The 27,038-nt window shown below is 41.4% G+C and overlaps 1 protein-coding gene across 1 annotated transcript in view; it reads left to right on the top strand.

The window, feature by feature from the left end:
• ush2a (Usher syndrome 2A (autosomal recessive, mild)) overlaps nt 1-27,038 on the top strand; it is a 224,186-nt gene that overhangs the window by 62,541 nt on the left and 134,607 nt on the right. Inside the window, exons 17-21 of the mRNA XM_053632826.1 lie at nt 792-1,070; nt 2,646-2,815; nt 5,035-5,179; nt 15,778-16,008; nt 22,109-22,239. Of these exons, the coding sequence (XP_053488801.1) occupies nt 792-1,070; nt 2,646-2,815; nt 5,035-5,179; nt 15,778-16,008; nt 22,109-22,239 (956 nt within the window). The remainder of the gene's footprint in view (nt 1-791; nt 1,071-2,645; nt 2,816-5,034; nt 5,180-15,777; nt 16,009-22,108; nt 22,240-27,038) is intronic.

Below are 27,038 nucleotides of genomic sequence, written 5' to 3'. Positions count from 1 at the left end.
CCGCTAATCACTTTCTATTAAGGACAGCATGTTGATATTTTTTCATAGCTTTAGATGATGCACCACTGAAGTGTAGATACCAATCAGTGATGCTTTTTCGGTGTTTTCTTGGGAGTCCATGTGCAATAACATTCTGTACAGCTCTAAGAATCCACTGCATCTTCCTCATGCTCCTTTAGCAGTCTTCAGCCCCATCATTACAATAATGAGAAACACCATTACAGAAATGCTATTTGATCTCTGCCCGGCTGAAAATTAATTCCTGGCGAACTTTAATCTACAACCGAGAGGCTTGATTAAGGCTCGGCCCGTGCTTCGTTCTGTGGTATAAACCAGTGGGGCTGCGTGTCACACTTTAAGGCCGTTGATTGCCGCATACAATTATGCATTGTGCCTCACACCAGTGAAAGTGCTGCAAAATAGCTTCCTGTATATCAATGACTTTTAATGCCAGTTATCATGGTTTATCACAAATTAACTCATTAACATGGGCCATTATAAAGTACCCTCGGAGAATTCTCGTAACAATTCTACTCTCTTTTTTAATTGTGTCTATCTGATTTTCTTCTCTCTGTCATTTTCAGCTGCAAATGTAATTGCATGTTGTCAGTGGCTGGCTTTACATCAGAATCTCCTATTTCTTTTGAAGAAAATTCTAATTATAGTGTGCAGTGTTTCTGTTATGGAAGAGTATGGCCTTTTACTTTAATGTGAGAGATTTAGAGTAGAGATTTCACTCATTAAAAGGATGAAAACATCCATCACTGGTTTTATTTTCTTCTTCTTTCAAGGTATAATTATCAGGTACGAGCTCTTTATGCAAGTGCTCAATGGGTCGCTGGGAAATGTGACCAATCCCGGCACAGAACATAGGATTTTCCTCAGCACTGGTTGGCTGGACCTGCAGCAGGCTTCAGACTCAGCCAGTGAGAACGCTCTGGCTCCGCCCGAGAGCAGTGTGGTGGTGTCTGATCTGGAGCCCTTCACTGCATATCGCTTCAGAGTGCTCACTGTTAACATGGCCGGCAGCACTACGTCAGAGTGGAGCACCGCCCGTACCGCAGAGGGAGGTTAGACAAACACACACACGCATACACACACACATACACAATCCTACACAACAAGACTCTAATTAACATTTAATGACCTTACATGAACAATGTGAATAAATATCCTAATAAAATTTAGTGGGCACCTCCAGGGTTGGGGGTTCGAACCCCGCCTTTGCCCTGTGTGCGAACCCGTGCTTCAGGGGTTTCCTCCGGGTACTCCAGTTTCCTCTCCCAGTCCAAAGACATGCACTGATTGGCATTTCTAAATTGTCCGTAGTGTGTGAATGTGTGTGCGATTGTGCCCTGCGATGGCTTGGCACCCCGTCCCGGTTGTGCCCTGGGTTCCTTGGGATAGCGATATGGCAAATGGACGGATGGAACCTACTACATTATGAAACGTATTACCTTTAACACTTTACAGATTGCTACAGGATATGAGCTTAGTGTGCAGAGGGACAGAGCGATCATGAGCTGTATTGTCACAAAGCCTTCATTACTTTAACTGGAGAGGTGAAGATTGAAAAAACTCACCTGGTCATTTTGTCCAGCTTAGCTGAGCCTATGGCAACTGTAGCCTCAGATTCTTGTTCTTAACTGATAGAAGTGGAACCTGATGTGGCCTTCTGATGTGGCTCCTCTGCCCCAAGTTTCGACATGTTGTGCATCGTGAGATGCTTTTCTGCGTATCATGGTTGTAAACAGTGGTTTTATTGAATTACTATAGCCTTACTGTCAGCTGGAACTAGTCTGGCCATTGTCCTCTGACCTCTCTCATCAACGAGTCACTCATTTGATGTTTTTTTTTGCACCGTTCTGTGTACACTAGAGACTGTTGTGTTTAAAATTCCAGGAGATCAGCAGTTTCTGATGTACTCAATCCAGCCCGTCTGGCACCAACAACCATGCCATGGTCGAAGACACTGAGATTACTTTTTCTCCATTCTGATGTTTGATTTGAACATTAACTCAAGCTCTTCAGCTCTATTTTATGCATTGCACTGCTGCCACATGATTGGCTGATACATGCCAAAATGCTATTCTACAGTATATAGACAAAGCCATCATATTCGGCTTATTTAGATTGTTTTATTCAATCCTAGATTATTCTTGAGAGTTGATTTTCAGTAACTCTGCATCAAGTATTACATTGCACATTACCTGCATGACAGCTACGACAAAATACAAAATACATGCCATGGAGCCATGTTGGGAGACGCTAGCATACTTTTCACCGTTAAATGCTCAGTGGGCAAGATCTTTTAATTAGGGGCTTGGAATCATAGCAAAGCAGACGATGTCTGTCACCTTTTAGCTTTGATTTTGACATTCAAAGGGGAAATACACAATTTCATTTTCATATTTGAGGTGTGTTATAGACTTGACAAGGCTCTCTGGAGATTCTACACCTTTCCTTGTCATTGATTGTGTTCAAACTTCAGCAGCCGATGTTTATGGAAATGCAGTACTACTGAGGTGTGCAGATATGCCTCTCCTTTCATGGTGTTGCCTTCAGCATATGAATCATGACGAGATGAATAGCAGCCATGTGATGGCTCATCATAATGGTGTAATTGTGTGTCATCTCCCCCACAGTGCCGGAGTACATGAGCCCTCCCCAGGTTTCTCCGGTGTCCTCATCTGCACTTCAAGTGAGCTGGGTGACGCCACGGGAGCAGGAGGTCAGGGGGACAGTGACCGCATACCAAGTCAGCCTTTACCAAGAGCAGACCTCCAACCCATACACCCCTCCTACAGTGACACAGGTACTGTTATATCTATTATGCATTAATCACATGCACAGAGGCTCTGGGATAACAAAAAACCTTGGATATTAGATATTTACTCAGAATCTAATAATGCAAATAATGCAACACTGGTCCAGGAGGCACATAGGTGTTGCACAGAGTGCTTGTGATGGGATCCTGGGTCATACTTAAGGCAGTTGATGAATAATTCTGTATTTTTGCCTACCAGAATATACAGTGGATGAAGGGTCAGGCCAGAAAGATGATGCACTGAACACAGTGGAATAACGTATGGCAAGTGTGTATGGCAAGTGTGAGCATTGTGCCCATCACAATTTGGTGTATAAAGACACCCAGTATTTAAGTAATAGAGGTGTAACTTTTAGATGATTTGGATCGATGCATTGATTTAAAAGGATTGGATTTAGATTCCATTCACGATACTGGCTTCACGATTCGATTCAGTTCGATTCTCAGAATATTTTGAACGTAATTTTGATGAAGAAAAATAATAACTGAAAAGACTTCTCTTTTTTTTTTAAATTTCTGAATCATAAACAATGCAAACCAATGTACATTTTTGTCTGTATTAAAAATTGTTATGAACAGAGGTTAAACAAAATGTACTACAATTTCACCAGATCGTAATAAATAAATACATTTATAAATCCACCCCCAAAATTTGATTGAATAAGCAAAGTCTCTGACCTGGGGAAAATGATTGACTGAAACATAATGAGCTCTGTAGCAGTGCCATTTTAAACAGAAATAGAGCTCCAAAGTCAGCTAAATTGACCATCTTCCACTGCCTCTTACTCAGGTACTATAGATTGTAGTCGCGCAAGGCTGCAATCATGGCAACAATCATAAAATGATTTTAATTCATTATAAATATGTTACCAAGGTGTTTTGTCCTTACCTCTGATAACCCTTCTGTACATTATAGTCATTTGTGAAGTAACGGTAGGCCTACCCCAGATTCTGAACACAGTTGTTCACATATTGGTTCTGAATTGGCTCCTGAATCGAATCATATCATAGCAGATTTAGTGGTAGCTTAAATCAAATCGTTGCATCATGAATCGAAATTGTATTGTATCGTGTTGAGTTTTACACCCCTAGTGGTTAACTGATGAGTCAGCAAACCCTGATGCTCTTCAGGACTGGACTTGAGCACCTGTTGTGTTTGGAATGAGAGTCATTACTGAAAATCGAATGCTTGAAATAAAAAAATAGAAATATTTTTATTTTTATGAAAAAAAAACAACTAAATTGTATATTCGTAAATCTTTTGATTCCCCCGATTCCTTTCTGTACTGGACCCTATATCTTCCCTACCAAAACTGTTTAATAAGTAGTTTTTGAAAATACATCTAATCCAACTAATCAGGCAATAAACATTTACAACTGTTATTATCGATTTGATACAAATCACAAAAAAGGATTAAAGATTTGTTCAACACCAAGCAAGACACAGCGTTTACTCAAGACTGATTTATTTCAACGAGGATAAGCGGTAGTTCTGAGTGGAAGCAGAGAATAAACAGCACTTCATTATTTAGTTGCCTGTAACAGAATAAGGAGCTGAGAGAGGAAGCAATTGCACAGTGACCATTTCTTATTTCTTTTTTTTTTCTTTTTCCTATTTTTTTAAACCAGTAACCTTCATTTGTGTTTCACATGCGTTCTCAGTTCTTCTTGCTCTTTGCTCATGTCTGGGCCTATGCGCATGCAGTGGTCCCTTCGGCCCAGAAAGGTTTCTTCCTTCACTGATGTGGAAACTGTGTGTGTATATGCATATGTGTGTGCGTGTGTGTGTGAGAGAGAGAGTGAAATAAAGGTTAAATAAGGGCTCAACATTGTGGACTGTTCGCTGGAGACTGACTGTATCAGGATCACCTCTCCTCTCTAGAGTCTGTAGTTTCAAAGGGATTTGATGAGCTTAGATTTCTTTAACAACATCCCTTTTAATTGGATTTTGTTATCTTAGATTTTAATTAAGCTGATAATATTTTTCATCAGTATCCTGGAGATATACGTCACCTCAGGTTTTTTCCCTTTCAACATACACGTTTTGTTTTTTTTTTTCATGTCAGGGCAATGCAAATATGCATTATATTACATTTCCACATACAGTATATCAGGTTCAACTTAAACTACATGGATTAGGTGGGACATTCGGTATGTAGCCGTTTTAATGCATGTATAATCTGTGTGTGTGTGTGTGGGATCCCCAGCTGTTGTACAACGCCTCAGCAGATGAGCGGATCTACACTGTGACAGGCCTGAAGAGCTACGAGGAGTACAGCTTCACTGTGACCGTGTGTAACACACAGGGGTGTGTGAGCAGTCTTCCTGCTTCAGGACGCACTCAACCTTCAGGTTAATAAACTTTAATTGATTAGCCATCAATTCTGACTTGCCAGCTTGATACGAAAATGATGTAATTGTAGATGTACTGTATATACTGTACAGTACTGCAAATAAAGTACAGCACTATATTTGATGTCTTCTGCATTGTTGCATCTGGGCTATTTGGTAATTCATGAAAATCCTGTAAATTCAGGGGGGAAACAACTCAACTCAATTCAATTCAGTTTTATTTGTATAGCGCTTTTACCAAAGCAGCTTTACAGAAACATTTCAATTCAGGATATAGATTTTAAATGTAGGTCATTTATAACAAAAAACACTCAAATCCTACTCGTGCTCTTGAGTGTGTGTAAATTTACATATGAGAAGACTAACGAACTTAAACCTCGACTTGATCAACTTCACATCATATAATTGATTGACATTTGACGTTTATTAAAGAATATAAAAAAGAAAGAAAGCCACACAAACCCTTATATTAAGACAAATAAAATGAATAATTTAATTATGACAAAAGAAATGGCGGAATATAAACAGAGGATGAGCTGATCTGTCTGTGCATAGCCATATACCATTGACAAATGCCTCAGCTGACAAAAGATTTAGCACTCATTATTGTTATTAAAATCATATGATTATATATGGGTGGCATGGTGGCTTAGTAGTTAGCTCGCTTGCCTCTCACTTCCGGGATTGGGGGTTTGATTCCCGCCTCCATCCTGTGTGCATGGAGCCTACATGTTCTCCTCGTGCTTTGGGGGATTCCTCCAGGTACATCGGTTTCCTCCCCCAGTCCATAGGCTGATTGGCATTTCTAAATTGTCTTTAGGCTGTGATTGTGCCCTGCACTGGGTTGGCACCCCATCCAGTGTGTCCCCCACTTTGTGCCCAGAGTCCCCTGGGATAGTCTCCAGGCTCCCTGCAACCCTGTATAGGGTAATAGGTACAGAAAATGGATGGATGGAAGCGAGTCAAAATAACTTCCATTCCTGCCTTTTAGCCTTTACCCTCATCATTCATTTCATGCTCCCAGCTATCTGTGCACTTGAACTTTTATGGAGTTTTGTGGGCATCACTACATACAAATCAGCTGTGTCAGGAACGTGGCGTGCGATTTATGGGTGATCAATGTACGCACGCTAATACGAAGGAAATCAGTCCCTCCAAAACATTTGTAAATCTTTCAGAAAATTGTACTTTGATTTGTTTTATGCAAACATTTACACCCAATTTTACTAAAAGATTGATAGCTGAATCCCATTACTTTTTCCACGTAAAGAAAACAACATATTAAATAATAGACCACATTTCCAACCAAAAAAAGCATAACGAAGGCTGGCAGGGAAATTACCTGGGGGGGAAAAAAAAACAGAAGCAAGTCTCCAGAAGATCTGTGGCAAGTTCTCCAAGATGCTTAGAAAAACTTACCAGCCAATATTCTCATAAAACTATATGAAAGACTACTGAGGCAAAGGGTTTCATTCAGAATTTCATTCTTTTTAAAAGCCATCTTTGCTTTACAGTGTTTCTTTACATGTGCCTATGTCTTTTGTATCATTTAAGTTCAAGTGATTTTATTGTCATTACAATTACATACAGCTGGTTACAGTACACAGTGAAATGAAACAACGTTCCTCCAGGACCACGGTGCTACATAAAACAACACACTAACCACATGAGACGACACAGAACTAAATAAGATCTGCACACTTCCACATAACGTGCATGTGCAGACGTGTGCTATCAACACAAGACAGTACAATACTACTAAAACAGGACAATAGGCACAGTAAGTGACAGTGTAGTGCCGACCAGTACACAGTTTTAGTGTGGAAGTGTCTGCTATAATAGGTAGTGCAAAAGATAGGTGCCAAGGCATAACAATATAATTTAAAAATGGTATAAATGTGATCATAACATGCTATGACTTAGTCTTTAGCAGCTTAGCTTATACCAAATATGAACATAGCAGTTATTGTGGTAACAAACAGGTAAAGTGTATAATAGTGACAAGAAATTAAATACTATATTTTTATAATACAGTAGCAGCGAAGATGCAACATAGTCAATGCAGGAATATGCAAATATAGCAATGGGAGTGGGATGGTGTTCAGTTCAGAGAGTGTGTGTGTGCACGTGTGTGTCAGTCCAATCTCTGAGTATTGAGGAGTCTGATGGATTGGGGGAAGAAGCTGTTACACAGTCTGGCCGTGAGGGCCCGAACGCTTTGTTACCTTTTTCCAGATGGCAGGAGGGTGAAGAGTGTGTGTGAGGGGTGTGTGGGGTCATGCACAGTGCTGGTGGCTTTGCGGATGCAGCGTGTGCTGTAAATGTGTATGATTGAGTGGAAAGAGACCCCAGTGATCTTCTCAACTGTCCACTGCAGGGTCTTGCGATCCGATGAGGTGCAATTTCTGAACCAGACAGTGATGCAGCTGCTCAGGATGCTCTCAATAGTTCCTCTGTAGAACGTGGTGAGGATGGGAGGTGGGAGATGGCCTTTCTTCAGCCTTCGCAGAAAGTAGAGACGCTGCTGGGCTTTCTTGCTTATAGAGCTGGTGTTAAGGTTCTCAGACAGGTGAACACCATGGAATTTGGTGCTCTTGACGATCTCCATGGAGGAGCCATCGATGTTCAGCGGACAGTGGTCGCTCCGTGCTCTCCTGTAGTCAACAACCCTGAGGGGCCCGTGCTCAGTGTGGTGGTGCTGGAGATGTTGTTCCCGATCCGGACTGATTGAGGTCTCCCAGTCAGGAAGTCCAGGATCCAGTTGCAGATGGATTTGTTCAGGCCCAGTAGGTTCAGCTTTCCAATCAGGTGCTGAGGAATGATTGTGTTGAATGCTGAACTGAACTCTATGAACACCAATCGAACATAGGTGTCCTTCTTGTCCAGGTGGGTGAGGGGCAGATGTAGGGTGGTGGCCATGGCATCATCTGTTGAGCGGTTGGTGCGATACGCGAACTGCAGCGGGTTCAGTGAGGGGGGCAGCAGGGTCTTGATGTGCCTCATGACGAGCCTCTCGAAGCACTTCATGATGATGGATGTGAGTGCAATGGGACGGTAGTCATTGAGGTAGGACACTGAAGACTTCTTCGGCATAGGGACAATGGTGGTAGCCTTGAAGCACGTTGGAACGATGGCGCTGCTCAGGTAGATGTTGAAGAAGTCAGTGAAAACATCTGCCAGCTGGTCTGCACATCCTCTGAGCACTCTGGCAGGAATGTTGTCTGGCCCAGCAGCCTTCCGTGTAGACTCTGCGTAGAGTTTTCCTCACATCAGCCATGGTTAGACACAGCACCTGGAGGAGGGGTGGACTTCCTCGCTGCCGTATCATTCTGTGCCTCAAACAGACCGTAGAAGTTGTTCAGCGCATCTGGAAGCGAGGCATCACTGTCACAGGTGGGTGATGTTGTCTTGTAGTTGCTGATGGCCTGAATGCCCTGCCACATGCGCCACGTGTTGCTGCTATACGTGAAGTGACTGGATTTTCTGGGCACGCACGCTTTGCCTCTATGATGGCCCGGGACAGTTTGGCCCTCACTGTTCTTAGGGCCGCCTTGTCACCTGCCCTGAAGGCAGGGTCTCGGGTCCTCAGCAGTGCACGCACCTCCGCAGTCATCCACAGCTTCTGGTTGGAGCGTGTGGTGATGGTCTTGGAGACGGTGACGTCATCAATGCACTTGCTGATGTAGCTGGTCTCTGATGCCGTAAATTCCTCCAAGTTGGTGGAGTTGCCGTCAGTTGCAGCCTCCCTGAACATGTCCCAGTCAGTGTGCTCAAAACAGTCCTGAAGAGCAGAGATGGCTCCTGCTAGTCAGGTTTTTACCTGCTTCAAAACCTGGAGCGTCTGACGAGCGGTCTGTAAGCTGGGAGTAGAATAACAGAGATGTGGTCTGAGTAGCCGAGGTGTAGGCGGGGCTGTTGTCTGAGTAGCTGAGTTGGGAGCAGGGCTGTGGTCTGAGTAGCCGAGGTGGGGGCGGGGCTGTTGTCTGAGTAGCTGAGTTGGGAGCGGGGCTGTGGTCTGGAGTAGCTGAGGTGGGGGCGGGGCTGTGGTCTGAGTAGCCGAGGTGGGTGCGAGACTCTGCCCTGTCTGCGCCAGGTGATGTTTGGGTCATTAGCGTGTTCACCCCTCAAGTTGGTGAAATTTAGGGAGTACTGACTTTAGGTTTGTGTGATTGAAATCTCCGGCGATGATAAGCAGTCCATCGGGGTGTGTGTTCTGCAGTTCACTAATAGCCCCATACAGTTCACAGAGCGCCTCCTTAGCATTAGCGCTGGAGGAATGTATACTCCGATTATCAGAACAGTGGTGAACTTGCAAGGTAAATTAAATAGTCTGCATCTAACAGTCACAAACTCCACCAGCGATGAGCAGTAACTAGAAACTAGCACCATTCCGTGTTGATGTAAACACACAGTCCACCACCGCGAGCCTTACCGCACAGAGCTGCATTTCTGTCGGCACAAAATGAGGCGAGCCCGTCTAGATGAATGGCGGTCACTGAGCCACGTCTCTATGAAAATAAAGATCCCGTAGTCTGTAAACTCACGCCACGTTGCCTGCTGGAGTCGGGTGTCGTCCAGTTTATTGTCCAGAGAGCAGACATTGGAGAGCTGGCCGGCTAGGGTTTGCGTTTAGCCTAGCATGCGCCCCCCCCCCCCATTTCCACTCTTCTGCTTCCTCGCACACCGCTTTCGACGTCCCTTCCCCCGTCCACCGGGATCAGGCGATGCCGAGGACTGGAGGCCTGGTCTCCACAGCAGATCATCATGCATTTTGGTTGTTGCATGATTTCTGTATTTTAACAGTGTCTGTCGATGGTAAACATGAACACCGGCTTCTCGGATGTCCATGTGCTGTAAAACAATAAAACGGGCTACGAGACAAAAAATAGCACCACTTTGGATCTGGAGAGGCCGCTGCGTGTGTCACGATTCGTGACGTAACGGAGATATGACTGATGCAAACGCAGTTTGAACAGGTTTTATTTAGGAGAGACACGGGTAGGAGAATCCAAAACGTGATCCAAAACATAATCCACAAACATGCAAGAGCTCAGGCGATCGGCAAACAGGCATACACGGGGCAAGGCAGGAATCAAGGTCGTGGTCACGGAAAACAGGATCGAGACACAAAACATGAAACAAACAATGACTATGAACTGGGAGCGGAGAAACCAGCGTGATCTAAACAAACGAATCGAAACATGAAACATGACATGAACTATGACTGGTTATCTATCGTAAGGACTTTTAACTAATCTACAATACTATATCTTATCTAATCTATCCAAACTACTCTATCTAATATTCCGCGCTGTGTGCTGGGAGGCGCGCGGTATATATACAAACCTATTCAGCGTCGTAATAGCTGACGGCTGAGGGCAATTCAGACACACGTGAAACAATAGCCAATGACAGAACGGGGAGGAGACATAACAGAAACATAAACAAATGCACGTGTTGAAATGTCACAATTGCCCACAAGGGAAAAGCAGGTGCTCGCGCACCTGCTCGTGCACGCGCGCTCACATGCTCCACAGCACACTGCTTAAAGGGGAACTCGTGACAGCCTGCTACTGCCGTGCCGCCATCTTGAATCCCACCGTATTCTATAACTTATGTCAAAACAGGATATCCAGAATAACTCCAGGGTATTAAAAATATCTGGTGAAATTATGTGCCATGAAGCTTTCCTGTCACACTCCCCACCACATGTTCTCACTATATGAGAATGTTATTAACTCGATTTCATAACTATGATAATAACATAACATTTATATTGACAAAGTAATGACTGATGCATTCCTGTGCTGTTAGTGTGTGTGTGTGTGTGTGTGTGTGTGTGTGTGTTTCCATACTATATACTCAAAACCAAATTATGAGTAGAAATTGGGGCACGTGTGTTTTAATCAAATTGATGTGTGTGATGTGTGTTCATTCCATCTGTGTTAATATGTGTTAATTTTCATCTGAATATTAATGAAGTGCCTGTAATTGAACATGTCCATCATGACTTTGTTTAAAGGCCAATACATAGCTGCTGAGGGACACACTAGTGGCACCTTTCATTCTCAGTACTTCACCAGGAACTGCGTGCCAACCTCCCAGCGAACTGAAGCAAATAGTTCACAGCTCTCGGTCGAAACTGGAAGGCATTTCATCTCTGAGGAATATGAATGAAAGCTATTTGAGATTTACTCTCAGGTTATCTTTACTATTTTCGTACTTTGGAAACAGGTGAGAAAGTTGGGAGAAATTGGTTCAGGCATTCAGACAGGTTAGGAAAAGTATGTCATCAAGAAATTCTCATCGTAAGAACATACATTTTGAGCGGTGCTTCTTTTTTTCTTATTCTCGTTTTTGTTCCGCTGAGATTCAGTCCAGCCTAAAGCAATGTGGGCTTTTGCATGCATTCTTTTCCCCTTTTCCTGTCCTTATTAACCATCTACATCTCACCATATATGATGACTTAATGACTCCCTCAACCCTCCTGCCGGAGTTCCACGCTCACCTCGTCCACTTGCCCGTTTGCAGCTGAATTCATCGCTTGGCAGTAAAAACAATTTACTGTTAATTACAAGGAGAAAAATGTGCTGGCGAGCTCCCCATGAACACCATGAATCAAACACCACTCATGGAGATTTATACAGAATATGTAAGTAGGACGAATTAGTGGGGTTTAATAACAGAGGCACAAATCATGCAGCCTTCAAGGGCCCTTAATTGATACTGTGGGAAATGATGGACATGAATCCGTCAGACTCTTGGCGCCACAGTAAGATATGGTCAGCTCAATATGCTGCGGTGGATGTTATGGCTTCCTCCATACGACAGAAGCACATTTGTCGCTTTGCCACTGCATTTCTTTTGTCAAATGAGCAGCAAGTTTTTGTTCTGTTGCTTATATTAGCTTTGAAATGTCAGGTTTTTCTCTTTACCCTGATTTAATGTTTTTCCTTATGGTTGTCTCAGGTTGGTTGAATCACACACACATACACACAAACGCACGCACACACTTTGGCCCACTTAAGAATATGTCTCTTTTCTCCTTGTCCCAGACCCATTGAGTAACTCCGACAGGACTCTGATGTTGATGATTGCAATTTATGTGATCCTTACTTTGTTTTTATGACTGTCTGTATACACAGTGCCCATCGTTATTATACAGATGCACCATTAGACTGAATTACCATCTGTTCAAACGGAGCCGTCGGCAGCTGCTTCCGTTGGGTCGGTTGGAATGGCGTCGCATTTCTTTCCATGCCGGAACAAGTAGTGTGTAACGAGCATTATCCACAGCGTAGACGGAGAAACGGTTACCGTGTGGGTGAATTTAATTGTGTTTGGGTCTTAAAGCTTTAGAGACTGTGTGCGAATATGTAGACTGGAACAAGGATCGGTAAGGCCCGTAAGTGCAAAATGCATTAACAGGCTAAAAGCGTAAGAGCGAAACGAAAAACAGCAAATCGGGACGCACGATATCAAAAATAAAAAACACAATAGGAAAACTAAAAACACAACAAAACTGAAAACACTCGACGTTGACTTGATGTTGAGGAGACGTTCCGAGCTCCCAAGTAGGAATTCCGACGAGGTGTTTTTTCCTAGTTGGAGATCACGTTTAGTCGAATGCATGACTAAATAAAACACATAACTCAGAAACTTCGACCTCCAGCTTAGAAAAAAAAATCACAAGGAATACCCCCATCATCTGTTCCTAGTTACTCATCCCTACTCTGAAACTCGAGAAGGTCATCTCAACCCCGATTTCAACACGTGAAGTCAAATCAACTGCCATGACTGCTCACAGCATCAACGGTAGACCGAGTAGTACTTCTTTACTTTAATAAATGACAAGTATTTGCTTTAGATCACTGAACACACAGACAACATCGCTTGTTAAATCTATAACATTGACTGTACAGTTCACTGTTTTACATCACTTAGCTGGCTAGAGTTTTGCAGTCAAAAGTCGAACATGAAGGCGTACATGGCTTTTATTTATTTTTTTATCAGTATATCTTGTACATGAGTTCGGGCACTGGTAAAGACCCTGTCTCACTACACATTGGGACACCGATAACTCAATTTCCGGTGACATGACTATGTACTTGGAGTCAAAAATTTAAAATGTAAAAATATCAACGTTTTCTATGTCATACAATTTTGTTAGCTTAATCACAAGTATTTCTATCATGGTACGTCAAGTAGGATCGTTTTAAACACTTAAAAGTCGTTAAACTCAAACCATATAGATATATAGAATAAAATAAATTTAAAAATCGCTTACGTGAGTGATCATTTTAGAGCTACAACAACGATAACAAGTTACCTACATTTGTAGACGAAATTGGCTAAGAGTTCATCCGGCATTTTTTTTTTTTTTTCGAGCTGAGAGACTTCAGAAATCATGACGTCATTTCCAGTAAAGGAACATAGTGAGCACCGATGCTCCCTGTACGTTTGCTGTACGTTTGTGGGATTTCTTAGGGAGCAAATATTCCAGTGCACCAGAAGGATTTTGCAATTAAGACAGCCCTTAAAATGTCTGTGTGTGGGTTTGTCTCCCCAAGGTGGTCGTGCATGTCGTCATGTTTTAAAATGGCCGCTATTCCCCTCTGATAATATATGTGAATCATTCCGTGTGAGTCAACACACAGATGAATCTCTCACATCAAATGATTCTTTCTCTGAACTTGTAGCTCGTGTCTGTGAATTTTTGAAACGCCGTACGATTACGGCCCGAACTAAAAGGTTCTATAATCATCTCTAATGCCTGAAACGACATGTAGTCATGCATTAAGCTGAAAATGACAGTGAGACAATATTGCACAGTTGCAGGACCTCAGCTGTCAGTGCAGGAGATCCCCGGTCACTGCTAAAAAGCATAATAACTCATTTTGTGAACGCACTGATGAGGACAAGGATTGTGTAAGCCTACAGAATTTTAAAAAGGGAGCCAGACTGATGTTATTGATCTTTTTGTAAAGCGAACAGCTAATCAAGAGTTGATGGTAATGTTTTATGTATATTACAAGCCATAAAGGGAAGCTGTACATGTGTATCCCTGCCTGTACACATCGCATTGACTTGAACTGTGCCATGCATATTTCTCCCCCTTTGGAAGGTTGGTGCAATTATGCATAAATCAATACTTCCCAAGTTACAGAAATGCTGCAAGTACGTATTATAGTACAGCTAGGGGGATTTGCCTGGAAAATGCAAGGCTGCATTGTTAAGACAGCAAATACAGCGATCGAGCTGGACTTGTTTCCAGATATGCTTTGGACAGATATGCTTATTAATCTGATAAAAGCAATGTTTACCTTCGCAGTTAGACCAGGATGAGACTCTAAAATATTCATGAAACAAATTTGCCCAGCTAATTTTAATCATTAGTCCTGAAATTTATTTCTTGTGGCGTAGTTAATGATTCTTCATTAGTGTAAATAAAATGGCAGAATCTCATCACATATCAGGCTGTAAAATGTATTCTATAAATTAATTTTCACCGGATGCATTGCAATAATGCGGTTATTACCCAGGCCAGCATTCACTTTAGACCAAATGTGCAGTTATTCCAAGACTTGGAACTGTGCACCAGTTTCATTTGACAGCAGTTTGCGACGGCATTAGTCGTCCGAGCTGTAATCAAATTCGGCCGTCGTTTGAGTCCAGCGGTGCATTTTAACGTCTTTTGTTTGTCGCTATCATTTAAACAATTCTGTGGGCATCATGAAACGATCAGCAGATGTCCAGATGTGATATCTAGTAGACAAGTTCAGTCATTTTTGAGCTGATAAAGACATGAGTAAAAATGTATCGAATAAGATCGGTTAGGCTAGACAGGACATCTATACATATAGTGTAGTAAAATGATTCGCAGACCTGACTGTTGTTGTCTGTGCTTGCTGAAATTGCTGTGGGAAAAAAAAAATCTCCATCTTGGCTGATTATTTTGGTAATAGTTTGCCCGAGGTCTCTGTTTGGAACCTCTTGATGATGCTAGTACGATGATGCTAGTATTCGAGTTCCACTTGCCATTTTTCCAGTCCTTTGCACGTTAGATGCATTTTAATGGATTTTTTTTTTTTATTAACTTGTTGGGTTTAATTGAGTATTCATGACAGACTTAGTATTAACAAATCATGCAGCAGTACTGACACTCCCGCTCTCGCCTCTTCCATTCTACTTCAAGCTCACTTAAGCTATACTTCACGTTTTCCCACCTGTATGTATGTTTAAAAGCGATGAACGTCTATCAAGACTCCACACAAAAGCTATTAAATCAACACGAGGAGTTTGAAATATCAGGGTTTCAATTATACAGACTCAAGTGCTATTGATTGGATGTAATTTATGACATGCCTGGCAACAGACCTTTGAAGACAACACATTCATTTTCTATAGAGGGCTTTTATTGGCGGTGTTGGTCGGGCTTGGCTACTGGCCGAAGTAGACTAAATGCACTGCGAATGTGTCAGTTCATGATCATTTAAGTCAACCTTTAAGGCTGTGTTTGGACCTTTGTTTAAAAAATGTCTGAAAAATCTGGTGAAACCAACAAACAAAAAAAAAAACCCTTCTTTTTCTACTGACAGCACCAGCAGGGTTGAAGGCCCCCCGGCTGAAACCTTTAAACACAACTGCAATGAAGATCTTGTGGGCTGCTCCGGCCGAGCTGAACGGTCCGCCACCTGTCTACCATGTTGAAAGAACCGATGTATCATTCTCAGATGCAGAAGGCCAGGTCATCAGAGGCAGACGCTTCACTGGGACCGACTACTTCCACTTTCCCAGCTCTACACTTCCCGTTAACACTGACTTCACAGGTATGGAGCTTTTTTCAAATTAGTGCTTAGCACATTTGCCTCGCACCTCCAGGGTTGGTGGTATGAATCACGCCTCTGCCCTGTGTGCGCCGAGTGTGCATGTTCTCCTTGTGCTTCGGGGGTTTCCTTTGGGTACTTCAGTTTCCTCCCCGAGTCCAAAGACATGTGTTGTAGGCTGATTGGCGTTTCCAAATTGTCCGTAGCATGTACGTGGGTGTATGAATGTGTGCGATTGTGCCGTGCGATGGGTTGGCACCCCTTGTGCCCCAAGTTACCTGGGATAGGCTTCAGGCTCCCCCGTGACCCTGTGTTGGATAAGTGGTATGGAAAAATGGATGAATAGACGGATGGCCATCTAATCATCAAATCAGGTTTGTGAATGTGTGTGTGTGTGTGTGTGTGTGTGTGTGTGTGTGTGTGTGTGTGGACTAACACAGTTTTTATTCTGCACTCAATCTCTGTAACAGCCTAATAAATTAATGACTTCCCCGATTAGACAAAGGGCAATTATACTTTTGTTTACAAACATAATTGGAGAATTGAGTTCCAAATGAATATAGGTTATGCTTCATCTGCTGATGGAGAAAAAAAACCCTGCCATTTGTTTACATAACTCACATTTTAATTGTTTAATGTATGCAAGTATCAAGTGCTCTAAATCATCAGATTGGTCAGTTAGATGTAAAAACCCGAGACAAACAGCACATGACCTCATTTCCATAGCTGCTGCACCAAGGTGGTAAAATGTTCCATGAATTAAACCGAGTAAAGGTCAATTAACAGTTCGCTACTGTAATCATGGTAACTGGCTCCTACTTATTCCATTAATTATTAACCTCATTAGCATTTTGGGTTAATTATTCTTTTAATACTTTTGTCTCTCCACAGGGCTTTATATCAAGTTCAAAGTGCAGATAACCGGATGCTTAGAGTTTTCACATTTGGCTCTGTACTCCCACATGATAGAATTTAAATAAACTAAACACCTGCGATGATGATATCGTTTCAATTATGATATAATATTCTTATATAATATATGTTTATTGATGACAACCAAAAAAAAAAAAGTCTCCAAACAGAACGTCCGGCAGATAACACTCTTTAGTTTGTCAGGTCCACAAAATGGATTATTTTCCTGAAGATAAGATAAGATAAAATAAAAACTTTATTGATCCCACACTGGGGAAATTCCCTCGTTACAGCAGCTCAATTACACACAAAAAAAAACAGATAGAAAAGAATACACATTAAATAGGAATAAAATTTAAAAAATGGTCTAAAAAATATATACAATAGGAATAGAAAAAGAAGAATAGTAGTAAAAAATTATAATAATGGTAATATGTACACTATGAACACCTCAATGTATGTACGGATGAATATATACAGATGAGTAACACCGCGTTTACATACAGGAAGACTTATATAGCATATAATGCAACTTTAGCAGAGCATTACCAAAGAAAAGACAGAAGTGTAGTTGTCTAGTTAAGACAAAAAAAGTAGTTTATATAGACATTGATGGTGCTAAGAGCATTCTGCAGTCCACTAAGCCCCTAAGCTTTCTTTTGTTCAGTTATATGAATGAACATAATCTGTATTCGGTCCTGCTCTGTTCAGCAGCCTCTGCACAGAACCACGAGACTCGTCCGTCGCATGTGCTTTTGTTTTTCTCCTAGATATTACGCAGACCATCCACTAAATGTATCCACTTCAGAAGCCTACACAGAAGTGGATGACCCTGTATGACCTTGTAGTTTAAGAAATGAATAGCCATTTCCTTAGTCTCACCAACCCCCCTTCTCCCACCCCCAACTTTATTAACATTTAGCACCGCAGTTTCCAGTTTTTTTTTTTTTTTTTTTCTTAAATAATGACAAACGGATAAATCTTTATAAATCAAGCCTGGAGTTGAGTTCAGCTGACTCTCTAATTGATCAATGACCACAGTCAAAGCGGAGAGCTCGTCCTTGGGCCTGCTGGCGTTATGAATGGCCGCAGACTAATGAGGGAGCCGAAGAACAGCGGCGACATTCCCGTCGGCTCGTATCTTTAGCCACGCCGCCTCTTTAAAATCACATGTTGATGTTCTCGATTGCTTACCGATGGATTGGGAACAAGGCCAGACCACTCTGCACTCCTGAAGCCCTTTTGTCGGTCACGGGGCAAAACGTATTGAGTCGCAGGATAAGGAAAAACATAAAGATTTCCCTGTTCTTATCGAGCTCGCTGGTGACTGGATAAAAGTGAACGAAGAGCTCAATGGCTGAAATGAAGCATAATGAAATGAACAAACAACATGCTCAGGGACAAAATACTCAGCGCAATATTGAAATCTAGCCAAAGCAACGCATTAAGCAAAAATCAATGGTCATCTAATTTGGAGCCTTAAATGATTTTGTCAGTGCACAACTCCCAACAAATCAAAGACGGGGGACAAGATTTTCAAAATGCAATATCATTGCAGAGGATTGATCTGCATCTTAATCCTCATTGATGTGTTATGGCGGGCAGTGTCTTGAGCTCTGTTGAAGATTCTCAGCCAGGATGCAAACTAGAAACCGTGTCTTATGCATAATAATGTAGTCTTCATATATTTCATTTTTCTTCCATTTTACTTGTAATGAAGTGCATTAACTGCTGCGGCTGCCTTTGAAGTGTCGCATTTCTTTCTTTATCTTTTTTTTTTTTTTTTTTTTTTTTTTGTCGAATCTGAATGTTAAGTGGCTGCACGCACTTTTAAAGAAAAGATTTTCACTGAAGGTCTATGAAGGGGTCAAGAGCAGTAAATTTTTCTTTGCAGAGAAAATTGCAAGCAATTGTAGCCCAAAATATGAAATATTACAAATGGTTTTCCTTAAATAATTTGATTTATTGTCAAGCGGCCTCGTTGCGTGAAATCTGAGGGGAAACTTTGCACAGACATCATTAGTTTTTTCCCCCCATTTAAAGATTAATCATGAAAAGCTCTGGCTCTTTAATTCTGTAATTTGTATATTTAATGGGGTGCTGCAGAATCTATGACAGTAATTAGCATTTGCTAAAAACTCATTAATACGCAACAACTTGATTAATGCTGCAATAATGCTAACATGACTGAAGTTATTCAGGTTATGTATTAAGCAGATTACATCCAAATGGCCTTGTTTGTTCTACTTATAGTTGATATTATGTTTTTTTGGCCCGGGAATGAGTTTGTAGGAACATTTACTGGTTATTGATGCTTATCGTATACAGACCTCTAACAGATTGTCGGAATTGTTCAAATGCGTTTTTTGACTTCTGGTTTTATTAAGCTGTGTTAAGTTGGACAAATATACTGTATGATATGAACGATAACAGTTTGGTGCAGTTGTTTCAGTATAATGTGTGTTGGCCTGAGGAAGCCCTTCACAGGGTCAAATTTTGGGATTTACTACAAGATGTAGTTCAGAAAACCGTCGAACGAGATGTGTTCTCTTTTATATGTTTCTCTGCGTTATTGTTAGTAGCAGCAACAGTAGTAGAAGCTGCGTGGCTAATCATGAACAATGATGTGAACCAATAGGAGAAATTTTCTTGGGTTTGAAGTCCTACTGATTGGCCTGTGGAAGCCTCTTCATTATACATGTATACATGCATACACCATGTTAAAGGGTTCATATGATGATTTTTAAAAGTTCATTATTTTGTTTATTTGGTGTAATAAAATACGATAACATGCTTTAATGTTACATCATTTTTCGCATATTGTACATTATAGCAGTACCTCTATTCCCAGTCTGTCTGAAATGCTCCGACTGAGTTCTGGTTTCTTCAAAGCCCCTCCTTCCGAAAAGCCCAGAGTGCTCTGATTGGCCAGCTGACCCATTACGTTGTGATTCGCTACAAACCTCAAGCGTGTGTCGGAAATGTAACACTCCTTAACGTTATCGCGAGCTTCAGCTTCCAAAGCTTCTAAAGTGATTATAAGCACAGTTAATAATGTCGTCGGTTTTATCGTATCAGTCCGAGCCCGAGTTAGGTTCTGAAAATGCGGATAATCGAGCAGATCAATCGGAACCGACTTTGTAAGCACGGCTTGCGCAGAACGTTTCACAGTGGTAAGTTCTTATTTGGTATCTCTCTTACCTTTCAGGTGCGATGTTATAACAGTTTAATTCGTCTTCTTCACTGTAACATCTTTAAGTCCTGAAGTGACAACATAAAATACAGTTTAAAAAAATTCAATTAATTCAACAAATGTTTTAAATGGTGGCGGCATTATGCTGATCTTTTAATTTGTGACATAGACACTTGCAGAAGTACTATTTGGATTTCGATCGTGGTGTTTTAGGCAGGTCAGGAGCAGTGTGCTCTGTTAGATAGAATAAATCTCCCCTTTGTGGGAGACTATGAGCTTTGTAACTTTGCAGATCTTACACATGCACAAACCGATACATTGCATACTCAAGGAAGACAGTAAAAAGCATCATACAGTATGACCCCTTTAAGGTTAATAAACATTAACGTTGAAAGCCTATGACTTTGTACATCATTTTGGGTGTGTTGTTTAAAGACACAGTAGTTAACATTTGCATTGATACATCGAGTGTGTAGTTTGGTTAGGTACCACTGCAGACACATTTTGTGCAAAAATGAAATTAAATCCATCCATCCATCCGTTTTCTGTATCGCTTATCCTACACAGGGTCATGGGGGAGTCTGGAGCCCATCCCAAGGAACTCTGGGCACACAAGGTGGGGATGGACGGGGTGCCAATCCATTGCACGGCACACTCGCACACACATTACAGACAATTTGGCAATGCCTTTCAGCCTACAATGCATGTCTTTGTACTAGAGAAGGAAACCGGAATACCCAGAGGAAACCCCGGAAGCACAGGGAGAACATATACACCCCGAAGACACTAAGCCAGCATGCCCCCGACATTAATGCCAAATAACTTTAAAACTATCCAAAATCAGATCTTTCATTATTTTGATCTGTTTTCAGAATTTAGCCACAGCAATGTCCGGCAGGATTTCCCTGGCCACTACAGATATTCAGTTCGATTTAATCATCTTTGTATAAAGCTTTTAAGCGTTGCCATCTAGATTTATCTATTAAAGCAACATTGTTGAACAAATTGATTAAATATTATGCTGTGTTGATTCGGTACTTGCAGAAAGGACATAAACATTAGACACTAATAGTAGACCCTCACCTGGTGAACTAGCATTAGGATGTTTGGGGTTTTTTTGAGACAAAGTACTTTTGTAAATCAATCCGAATAAGAATCGGAATCTGCTTAATGCAGTTAAATGCAACATATAAAATTGCTAGAACAATTAAGCAATAAAATTTAATTGCTGTGCATTTTTCTACTTAAACAGTATCTTGGTCAAGATTGGTAACATCTTATAAAACAACGTTTTTTTTTTTCTTTAACTTTTGGTAAATTTATATAAAACAACATTCTTCTCAACTCCCATTCTGCTGATTTACATTTTTGTGGCTTTTCAAAGGTTTTTTTTTTTTGGTAGCCTGAATGTATGGTCTACTCCATACATACTCCATACAATTGCTGACACACATCTTCCTATGTATGGACTCTTGTCTTGAGACCCTCTGAGGTGAATCTCATTCTTTATCGCTTGGCTCCAGGAGACCACTGACCACTGCTTGTAAACAGACCTGTCAGAACAGAGACCTCAGAGACCGCCCTTGTGCCTTTCCTTCAGGAATAGGTCCGTCGTATTGATGGATGTGAAGAGCATGTCAAAAAAAAAAAAAGCTGATCACACAAGAGATTGTGTGCTGAACCTACAAGTTTTGCATAAGCAGTTCCTCAGCCGTCCCCAGTTTCCATAAATGCACACACACACAACACGACACGATGTCGGGTTAGATAGAATCCCAGGGTGATTAACATGATTGAAGATGTTGTTCATGTAACAGAATTATTAAATGTTTGATTGTTAAAGAGAGCATGATGGGAGCATTGTGTTTAGATTTCCAATCTTGGAATGCTAATGTCCAGTCTTGTGAGTGTTATTCTCCCTGTGCTCTCCTTTATACTCTCTTCAGCTATCTAATTAAAGTTTTGTCAGGTGTTTTTCATATTGTTATCTCCATGCAGGTGTTCAGCTGAGTTTCCGCACACGGATGGAAGAAGGACTGATCCTTTGTGCTCTTTCCCCTGGAGAGCAAGAAGAATTTGTGGCTCTGCAAATACGCAATGGCCGACCCTACTTCCTCTTTGACCCTCAGGTAGGATACAGTTCGCGTTGTTGGCATGACTGTTTTAATGTTGTAAGAGACAGTACATGTACAAATATTATATAACACTTCCAGACCTCACTGCTTACAAAGCTGAAGCCCTTCTAGTTGCCCCTACAAAAAGTCATCAATCAGATATCTGGTGCTGACTCAAAATATGATTGCTACGAAATCAGATTTTATTTAGTACTTCTAACATACATCACCATGTGATGCATCTGGACACATCATTAGTGATGTTTCCTGGGGTCATCAGGTGTTTCGGGTCTTTCAACATCAGACACCCTTGCCCAGGCGACCCAGTCGGGGTTGAACAAGCCCCGGTAGCACTACCCCACCCATGGCTCTCCTCTTGAAGCAACTTCCGTTGTCTCCGTGGCCGACTTCAGGCTCGTTTGTTTACTGGCCCCTTTGAATCCCAGCATATTATAGGCCCTACCAGTGAGACTGGGCGGCAAACCCTCTGCATTCCACCTCAATGGGCTCGTACCTTGCTCGCCAGCCATTACTTCGACACTCTTGTACCAGCCCGCTGTACCTAGTTCTCTTCCTCTCTCTGGCCTCCTCGATATGGTCCTGCCAGGGAACAGTAAGTTCTAACAGGACAATTTGCTTGGAGGATTCTCAGATCAGCACCATATCTGGCCTTAACGATGTTATGGCAACGGTTTCTGGAAACGTAAGCTGCTTTCCCAGGTCGACTCTCAGCTCCCAGTCCTGTGCTGATGTTAGCAGGCCAGATGAGGTGGTCCTAGCTGCTGGTATTACCTTCTCCCCAGCCCTGACAAAAGTGATGGTCTTCTTCACTGGGTGAAGACACTTACAGTGGGTTATCCTGCTGGAGATGGTGTCTGCTATGGCCTTCAGAACTTTGTCATGACACCAACGATAGCGCCCCTCACTCAGTGCTTTTATACAGCTGCTGAGGATATGTTCCACGTTGCCTAATCTTCTGGGGTTTAAAAAAAATAAAAAATTATTGGAACTCTGACATTTTATATGAGGCCCAGTTTTCAATCTGTGTTGTAGTGTGGAATTATTAACTGGTCCTAATACCACTGCACCAGGGACACAACATGGAAAGGAATTGTAACATGGCAAGCAGACAGTGCTGCTAAGGAATCCCTCAAACTGAGAAGTACAGATTGTCAAATCCCACCATCAGATTTCAAACCAATAATAAACTCGTACATCTCAGAAAAGTGGCAAATGGAATGGGACCAGTGCGTTCATGGTCCCAACAAACTACATGAAATCGACCCTGCTATAAATGAAAGACACTTCCCTCATTTCCCTTTTGAATCCAGACACGATCAGACCGTATGCACAAGATGCCTTATTGGACACTCAAGACTCACACATATGTTCCTACTAAATGGGGAAGAACCGCCAACATGTGATTCCTGTAAAACAAGAACGTCTGTTAATCATAGATTACTGGACTGTCCTACTCTTAACAATACTAGACAACGATTCTACTCAGAAAAGACGTACCTAGAATTCTTCCAAAATGTTTCACCAGGAAAAATCCTAGAATTCTTCTCAAACTCTAAAGTGAAGGACCGTATATAGCTGTTGCTTTTGACACTGTTGGAATTAAAAAAATTTAAGAATTTACTTAATATCCTGTTTAATCTACCTTGATCTTGCCATGAAAATAGCCACTGATTCTGACATGCCATTAAAAGCACAATAAATACATAAACAGCAACATGATAAACATTCAAATCTAAACCAATATGTTTTTTAAAGGGGCATAAATTACATAAATTATGTTTGATCCCACTCAACTCTACTTTTTCCCCCTCCACAGAAATTTCAAACTAAAACAGTGTTTGAATCGGAGACCAATTAACTTGATACCCGCAGTCACGAGTAAGACATGCTAATTATTTCACATTGCAATGCCACCTCTCCATCACTAACCACTCTGATGATAAAAGCCATCATGAAAGTTGATCTCTGCACCAGTACTAACGAGATGCTGCTGCAGCTCTCTCCTCACTAATATTCACCACCACCGAAATCTCACTAGTTTTGCATTTATTAACACAGTTTGTTGGGGGTAGTTTGATAATTATAACTAAAAGTGGTGTCATGCCCAATTAATGTCCCCTGATAGCATGCCCATTAGTTCCCCCATTAACGAATTCAACAATTCTAATGGGATTAGCACCATGGGATGCTAATTGGGCGTGACACAGGAGACTGGTATGCTTCCCCACACACTCTTTGTAATGATGAAATTAATGAGCAGTTTATGAAATGCTGTCTCATGAAAGAATATTTAGTTCCTGGTAAAAGCTGTTGCAAACAATGCCAGTTTTCCTTAATCAGCTTCTTACATTTGAGGAGGCATGGACTACACACACGCGCACACCTGTACACCTGCTCATTCATGCAGATTTTGGAAAACGGTGATGCTTTCCAAATTGTGAGTCCATTTTCAGTGAGCCTGAGCCCACTGTACCCTCAGATTCCTGTTCTTGACTGACAGGAGTGGAATACGATACGATTTTATACTGTTGTAGCCCATGCACCTTGAGGTTCAATGTGATATGCAATCTGAGATGCTCTTCTCTTCACCACAGTTGTAAAAAGTGGTTATTTGAGTCGTGTATTGTAGACTTCCAGTCAATTGAAAACAGTCTGACCTTTGATCTCTCACAGAACTCCTGCTCCCTGGATGCTTTTTGTGTTTCACTACATTCTGTGTAAACTCTAGAGACTCTTATGCCTGAAAATCCCAGGAGATAAGCAGCTTCTGAAGTAAAGAACGACATTTCATACTTGATATGGTTCTATTTATATTCAAAGAAAACGTTAGTTATATTATCACTTACATTACAACAGCTATAAACAGTTTTTTAGGTTTTTTTTAATCTTTTTTATCTTTGTGCAGGATCCTTAGCCGCTAGACCACCAGGGAACTAAAATAAATAAATAAATTGTATATAGTAATGATACAAATCGAATGCTTTTTCCACCGCAACTTATTTTGGTTAGAAAATTGATTAGAAAGGTTAGGGCATCCTAGATCTTTATATTTCCATAGCTAATTACAGTTAGTGATACTTGACCGTGTCTGAGGTGGCTAAGGTTGGTGTTGCAGAGTCTTTGGAGACTGGCAAAGAAATGTGTTTATTGTTTGTTCCATCAGTTGCGGAGCAATGTTCTGTATGTAACTGTAGTGGTAAAAGTGTAGCCTTGCTTTTTTTTACCATCAGATGATGCTTATAAACAGACCGGAATAGAAACCTGAAGAAATGATAAGAGTATGTTCTGTAACCATGACATTTACAGATAGACCTTTCTCAATTCAGCGCCGTCTCAGTCAGCAGGGAGATGAGCTTTGCTATTTTCATGGCACCTGAGCTTTCAGTACCTGCTTGCAGAGCAAAATACAGAGATCAACATTAAAAAACCAAAAAGCAGCATGTTTTAGGTGCCATCATATCAATCAGTGTGGTGGGTATCAAATATTGTGCCAGGCTATAAATATTGTGGAGGTTGTATCGAAGGACTTTATAGCTCGTAGCGGGCTTCCCGTAGACAGGGGGGTAAAGAAAGGGGAATTGGGAAGTATACACAATACTTTAACCATGGTGGAACCTGGGTGAGTTAGCTTTTGGACTGACTTGTTCCGATACTGATTTGTGTTGCTTGGTGCTACTGCTCAGATAGTTTGTTTGGCATCTTCTGAAATGCCTGTTTTATCCATTGTACTGTAAGTCAAAGTCTGCTGTCACAAAATGCTGAGATGCAGGATGTCTGTGCATGGAATTTATTATGAAACCAACTTTTAAACATTAAAAAAAGGTGTTTGAGCTTGAACTGTAACAACAATCTTTAAATATAATCTTATAGATCGTTCATATTTGAAGCGGTTTACAATGCCTTTATTACTCAAGCAAAAATCACAGAGTAAAAATCACTGCATTCAGTGGCATTGTAAATTGTCCTCTTTAAAATAAATAAAAACTGGTCACACTGACGGTGAGTGTACATTTGTATGGACATTTTTCTGCACAATGTACACCTCTGACCTCCTTCCTCAATACTTAATTGCAGTGTGAATAATTGTAAAGCTTGAGTGCAAAAGTGTATAACAAATACACAGGACAGTAAATAATCAGGACAAATAGACAGCATAGTGTTATGCAGCATAGTGCAAATTAAGTAGACAGGACAGGAGAAAAGTATTGGATGAAAGAACCAGTGCTAACAACTGACTCTAAACCGTAGACTCTATCCTATCTTTGGTAGTATAAAGTGTCTTATCATGGCCCATAGCAGCATAATAAAGTGTATGGTGGTGGCTTGGATGCACCAGTACCTTCTACTGGAAGGCAGGAGGGTGAAGAGTCTATGAAAGGGTGGGAGGGACTATCCACAATGCCACAATACTGCTTCTCTACATTGAGTGGACCACCATTCCAGTTTGCCAGTCCAAATGCACTGTCCCAGATATCAAACACTGAAGATGCATCTTAACTACACATCCTCAACCTTGTCCAGTGTCCAATTGGCATCCAACCTTTGCAGCCAGCGAAGGTTTCTAACCACTATTGTAACCTCAACCATAAAGATTGCGTCCAAAATGCCAGAGATTTCAGGTACATAAGGGCATGTCCACTAGCTTAAGGAGTTCCTTCCATTACTCAACAATACCACCATACAACGTTAGCATGGCTTTGGGCCACCCAAAAGTCTTTCTCAGTGGCCTCTGTGAACTCCTCCCATGCCCAAGTTTTCACTCTACAACTCCTTTTGTTGCCATCTTTCTGTCT

The sequence above is a fragment of the Ictalurus furcatus genome, chromosome 9 (assembly GCF_023375685.1).
Source record: "Ictalurus furcatus strain D&B chromosome 9, Billie_1.0, whole genome shotgun sequence".
In the NCBI taxonomy this organism is placed as follows: Eukaryota; Metazoa; Chordata; class Actinopteri; order Siluriformes; family Ictaluridae; genus Ictalurus; species Ictalurus furcatus.
This window is presented reverse-complemented; position numbering and strand designations above follow the sequence as displayed.